General features: G+C 53.1%; 1 protein-coding gene across 1 annotated transcript; it reads right to left on the bottom strand.

The window, feature by feature from the left end:
- Positions 1 to 662: 662 nt before the first annotated feature.
- Positions 663 to 1922, bottom strand: LOC104542286 (LIX1-like protein; the record flags this gene model as incomplete). The annotated part of the gene is made up of 2 exons (XM_010186540.1): positions 663 to 803; positions 1759 to 1922. Coding segments are annotated over 2 exons (305 nt in total), but the record flags the coding sequence as incomplete, so codon positions are not given.
- Positions 1923 to 5824: the final 3902 nt, after the last annotated feature.

The raw sequence follows: 5824 nt of genomic DNA, 5'->3' as shown, positions 1-5824 counted from the left end.
GTTGCACTGGGGGAGCTCCAGAGGGCCCTTCAACATCAACCATGCTGTGGTTCTGTAATTCCAGGTCGGATTGAGCAGGACAGCCACACACTCCTCAGCCTTGTCCCTTTTAGTTCAGCCTCAAATACCTGCATCACTCAGCACAGCTCACATGAAGCAACAGAGCCCGCTCTGCGTTCAACAATGCCGCTTGAAATGGGATTTTTTCCTGCAGCCCGTTACAGTGATTTCAAAATTCTTACAATACCTTGGGTATTGCCATGTGGCTGCACAGCAAGAGCTCCCTCCAGGATAAGGTGTAATTAGAGCAGTAAATGAAGAATACAAAGCTCTCGCCCTTAGAACTTAAGTTTCTGGAAAATATTTGGTTTAAAGAAAGGCAGCCAGTGTGCCAACCTGGTGGCAGAAGGGCCACACGAATTAAATAACTCACGGTGCTGCTCTGCCCGAGGTGAGAACAGTGCAGGACTGCGTGGGAGGGGAGGCAGGAGAACGAGAGCTATAGTTAAAATAATACAATTAAAGCTCTAATACTCAGCAGTCGCTGAGAAAAACCTGCCACGAAGAGTTCCACAATGTAAAAGCAAATTTCCCTTCCCAGGATTTGAGGTTTTCCCCCAGCCCCCATCAATTGCCGCCGTCTGGGCACGGCAAAGCCTTACGTTGAAAGACGCCAGCGCCTCCGAAACGCTCTTCTCGATGAACTCGTCCGTGATCCTGCGGGACGGGTGCTCGTTAAAGACCGAGTTCATCAGCGCGATCTTCGCCGCGCTCCTTCGGGCTTCAGCCTTGGTTGGACAGAACTGAGGAGAGACAAACACCATCAGGCCAGAAAGACGGGGAGATGACGGAGATCCCTTCATCCCTGCGCTCCCAAAACCTCCTCTCGGCTCCCGAATCGGGAATTAGGTGGCAGTGTTGTGTAGCCGTGGGAATGCAGCCATCCTGAAATCATTAGGAGCTGGGCTGAAACCACAGCAATCCCAACCACGCTCAACGCAGAACGTTACGGCAGGCAGCTGAGCTCAGCACATAGCATCTGCACCAGGAAATGCCACCAACCCAGCAAAATTAATTAGCTGAAAACCCAAAATGTAACCAAATTACTCCTAAGCACAAGGATGGGCTGACCCTGCAGGAAGTGTTGTTCTTGGACGTGTTCTCCAAGCCAAATCTGGAGAGCAACGGCCTAAAGCCACCGCGGCAAAGGAACCCGAAATGCTGCCAGGACCCGCTGGGATTTTGGGAGCTGAGGTGTTCAGGTCGGACCTTTTCATTTTAAACAGAACGAGGGGAGAAACTATCGATCCAATGTTATTTGATTTGATTTCGAGAGACTTCTGGCACCTTGAGAAGAGGTCCTGGGTCAAACCCAGAGCCCTTGCAAGGAAATTTTCCTCTACCAGTTTGTCAGAGCTGCATCCCACTGCTTAATTCTCAACAAAGTACCAAAATGGCCAACTTACAGGTTTATTTCTGGTACCTCAGCACTGCCAAGGTCCAAGTGCAGGGAGCGCAGAACCTACAGAGAGGTCGAATTTACAGCCAAACCTCCCCGGATGGAGGTCGGGGTTTTACAGGCGATGAGGAACGCTCGACAGCCAGCGTGAAATTAAAGAGGGTCACAGTGGTTTATGCTTCAAATCAGCAAGAAAACGTTAACGCTGTGCCCTCCACAGCAAAGTTTGAGCCCTAATTCGGGTGGGGGACTCAGGGGCTGCTTTGCAGCGGGGACGGCCTCGAACCAAGCGAGCGTACCTGGAAACTGCCAAAGCAGCTCCCTCCGGGCAAGGTGACGTAGCAGACATACGGGGGGCTGTTGGAAGGGACCATCTCGTACACCACGAGGGCGCCGTTCTTCAGATCGGCTCCGCGCGACTGCTTCATCTGCCAGAACTCCTGCAGGGCCTCCACGACGTTCACTGCGGAGACAGAAACAAGATCGGGTTCGGATGCAGAAAACGGAGCCTGGGACGCTGCTTTCCCTGGGCACCACGCGGAGTCAGGAACAGCGACACAAACGGCAGCGTATAACGGCATCTCCCTTATGTGGAAAGGCTGAGGGAGCTGGGGCTCTTTAGTTTGCAGAAGAGGAGACTGAGGGGAGACCTCATTCATGGTTAGAAATATTGAAAGGGTGAGTGTCCCGAGGATGGAGCCAGGCTCTTCTCGGTGACAAACAATGATAGGACAAGGGGTAACGGACACAAACTGGAACACAGGAGGTTCCACTTCAATTGGAGAAGAAACTTCTTCTCAGTGAGGGTGACAGAGCCCTGGCCCAGGCTGCCCAGAGAGGTTGTGGAGTCTCCTTCTCTGCAGACATTCAAAACCCGCCTGGACGCCTTCCTGTGTAACCTCATCTGGGTGTTCCTGCTCCGGCAGGGGGATTGGACTGGGTGAGCTTTGGAGGTCCCTTCCAATCCCTCACGGTCTGGGATTCTGTGATTCTGTGATTCCCACCTACACGAGCAGAGCTCGCTTATGTCTCATATTGAAACCTCCTGGCTCCAAGGGACGCTGTAGGTGCACGATGTGAACACAGAATCACAGAATCACAGAATGGCTCAGTTGGAAAAGCCCTCTGAGATCATCACGTCCAACCGCTCCTGTCTCCCCCCTAAACCATATCCCTAAGTACCTCATCTACCCGCTCCTTAAACACATCCAGGGATGGGGACTCCACCACCTCCCTGGGCAGCCTGGTCCAGCTTCTGACGACCCTCTCAGTAAAGAACTTCCTCCTTATCTCTGACCTGAACCTCCCTTGGCACAGCTTGGTGCCGTTTCCCCTTGTTCTATCCCCATCACCTGGGAGAAGAGCCCAGCACCCACCTCTCCACAACCTCCCTTGAGGCAGTTGGAGGTGGGGATGAGGTCTCCCCTCAGCCTTCTCTTCTCTAGGCGAACACGAACACCCCTCTCCCTGCAAGAGGAGCGTAAGGAGAAGCACCGAGCTGGAAAATAAAGCTTCCTCCAGAAAAAACTCTTCTCCTTCCATCAAAACTGGGGAAAAGCTTTTGGAAGAGGGCTTGGAAAAGGCTGCGAAGCACCAGAGCAGTGAGGGGTTTTCTATCCGTAAGAGCTCAGCAAGTTCCCTCACCTCATCCTTGGTATTGACATTCCTGCATTTACAGATCATTTTTTAACACAAAAACAAAGCCTCTGACCTGCACGGGCACTGCCAGAGCCGAAATAAACCCCGTAACATCACGTACCCAGCTCAGAACAACACGGAGGAGGCACCAGAAGGGACCTGAGGCCTCAGGCCTGGCAGAAGTCCCCGTAATTCGGGTGCAAGGGTTTAACAGCACAGAGAGAGAAAATGTCTCACTGGAGAAGCTCCTCTGTGCCACTCGGCGCGGGAGGGTGGAAAACCGAGCGGTGAATCACAGGGTAACGCCAGGATTAGCTCTGCTTGTAAGTGGGTTTTCCATCCCAGGTAGGAAACCAGAGCCTAAAACGTTGGCCCTCGTTGATTTGGGTAATTACGGCGGTTCTGGGAGAAGTTGGTTTTAAGCAGACACCTCTTCTGCAGCACCAAATTTGCTGGATGGGGTTTTCTGAGCACTTTCCCAGCTCATCTGCACTGTTCACGACCAACCAACGCACACAGCCCAAACCCACCACATTGCATCTTTCTTCTTTCAATACACACAAGAACCAGCGGTGTCTGCTCCAACAATGAGCCAGCCGCCCGGTCACAGAACCACAGATGTCAGGAGTTGGAGGGGACCTGGAGAGCTCCCCCAGTGCAACCCCCCAGAGCAGGGTCACCAGAGCAGTCACCCAGGAACACGGCCAGGGCTTTGGGTGTCTCCACACAAGGAGACTCCACAGCCTCTCCACAGCCTGGGCCATGCTCTGCACCCTCACATCAACAACTTTGGCCTCATGTTCACATCACCCTCCTGTGCTCCAGCTGCACCCATTGCCCTTGTCCTGGCACTGACAGCACTGAGCACAGCCTGGCTCCGTCCTCCTGACACATTTTTGAACCCTGAGCATGGCGAAAACATCCTTGGTGCTGCTCTGTGTTCACTGATCCTTTATTTCGTTAAGGTTTGGGCAAGGAAAATGAATCTTGTCGTGTGTAATGCTGCAAGTGCCATGAATTTGCTCCCCGTTCCTGTGCTGAAGGGTTTGGCGGGCTGCTGGAAGAAAAGCCCGTCCTCAGCTCATCCTCAGCACTCCTCCTCCTTTTTCATCTCAGCGAGCGCTTTGAAGCGAGGGGATCTGCAGAACAGATGACAACAACCCCTGGGTAACGCAAGGCTGTTGTGAAGGCTCCATCTCAGCTTCCTCACTTGTTTAAACGAGGAATGAACCCCAAAATCTCCCCTCACGGGGGGCAGAGCATCACACGAGGAGGTGGCTGCTCTCAAAGTCTCCCCGGGGGAGACATAAAAAGGAGGCGAATTTGAGGCCAAGGCCACCACAAGCCGCCCTGGCTCCGCTTTTCGGTCTTGCAGGAAAATGGGGAGTTGGAGCCTTTTATTTTGTTTTACTGCTGTCTGTAAGATGAAGCCGGGCGAGGACTCACCAGTGGTTCCTCACGAAGCATTTCCCTCCTCAGCCGCAGCCGCTTTGGGTTATTTTCAAGTATTAATTTGGGGTTTTCTTGCAAAACAGGGGCAGTTTTCCACTGAAACCAACCAAAAAGCCGTGCAGACAATACACAGCTCGCTGCCAGCTCTCCAGTACCAGACACAATTCCCAGCCATCCGGGCCGAGCCCCTGCCCAGGGACGGCGTAAATCAAGCACAAAATCCCCCGACGGATCCAGGGAGACAAAGCCCAATTCAGGAACGGCCTCAGGGACCGTTTGGCACAGGGCAAGCGAGTCCTCGCAGCAGCGACCGCACAAGAGACCGCAGAGAAAAGCCGAGCTATGCCAGGCACCGCCAACTCTGGCCGTGAACTGAATCGCTCTGAAAATTCAGAGAAGTCCTAACGTGGTTTAATTTAGTGCAGGTGACGTTAATGAGGAAACACAGAATTGTTTTCAGCCCCAAACAGGGGCTCCTCTGTGCCAGACGCCGGCCGGGCACTTCGTTAGCAACCGGAGCAACGGGTCAAGCATCCAGAAGAGGTTTGCTTCCCAAACTGGATTGAACACTGGATGGTTTTAGGAGATCAGAGAGGAAAATACCTCACTGAGGGTCTACGAGCTGCAGAATAAGACGCTTTTCCAGGGCTGGAGAGCAAACCACAGCAGACAGACACCGGCCCATCTGCCCTCACTGCAATGCTGCACACGTTGCACTTAACAAACGCTGCTGGGCGCTGAATCCACAGCGAAATCTCGGTCTGAATTTGTTCCGGATCAACGGTTTTCAGGAAAGAGGCAGCTGACGTGAAGTTTGCTTTTCAGAAAGCATCCTAAATCCCATCAGGTCTCACAGTTGTGAGAGGAGAGTCCTCAAGAGAGGAGGAACTACTGTACCCCGTGGGGATTTAATCCATGAAACAACGCAGCGGACGGCGTGAATGCAGGTAAAGATGCTGGAGAAGGGATGTGTTCCTTGCGCCACACATGAGGCTGTGGTTAACAGGAAGGAAAGCTGTTTCTAATGCCTGCAAGCAGAAAAAGTCTCAAAACCAGCTCGAAACACTGGAATTCTTGCTGCCAGCAGCACTCGATACCTTTTAACCCGTCTGTTTGCATTTCTGAGGGCGGGAGCTGGAAATGCTGATCTCCTCTCACCCATCTGCGTGGGGGGAAGAGAGCTGCAGATTGACAAAGCCCAGCTTAACCCGCGCAGGGCGGCTCCTGTCAGAGGCTGCGGATTCACCGCTCCAAGAAAACCCACCGAGAGCCGGG

The sequence above is a fragment of the Mesitornis unicolor genome, unplaced genomic scaffold, assembly GCF_000695765.1.
Source record: "Mesitornis unicolor isolate BGI_N332 unplaced genomic scaffold, ASM69576v1 scaffold31096, whole genome shotgun sequence".
Taxonomy (NCBI): Eukaryota; Metazoa; Chordata; class Aves; order Mesitornithiformes; family Mesitornithidae; genus Mesitornis; species Mesitornis unicolor.
Note: the sequence above shows the minus strand (reverse complement) of the source record. Positions and strands in the feature narration are given on the sequence as shown.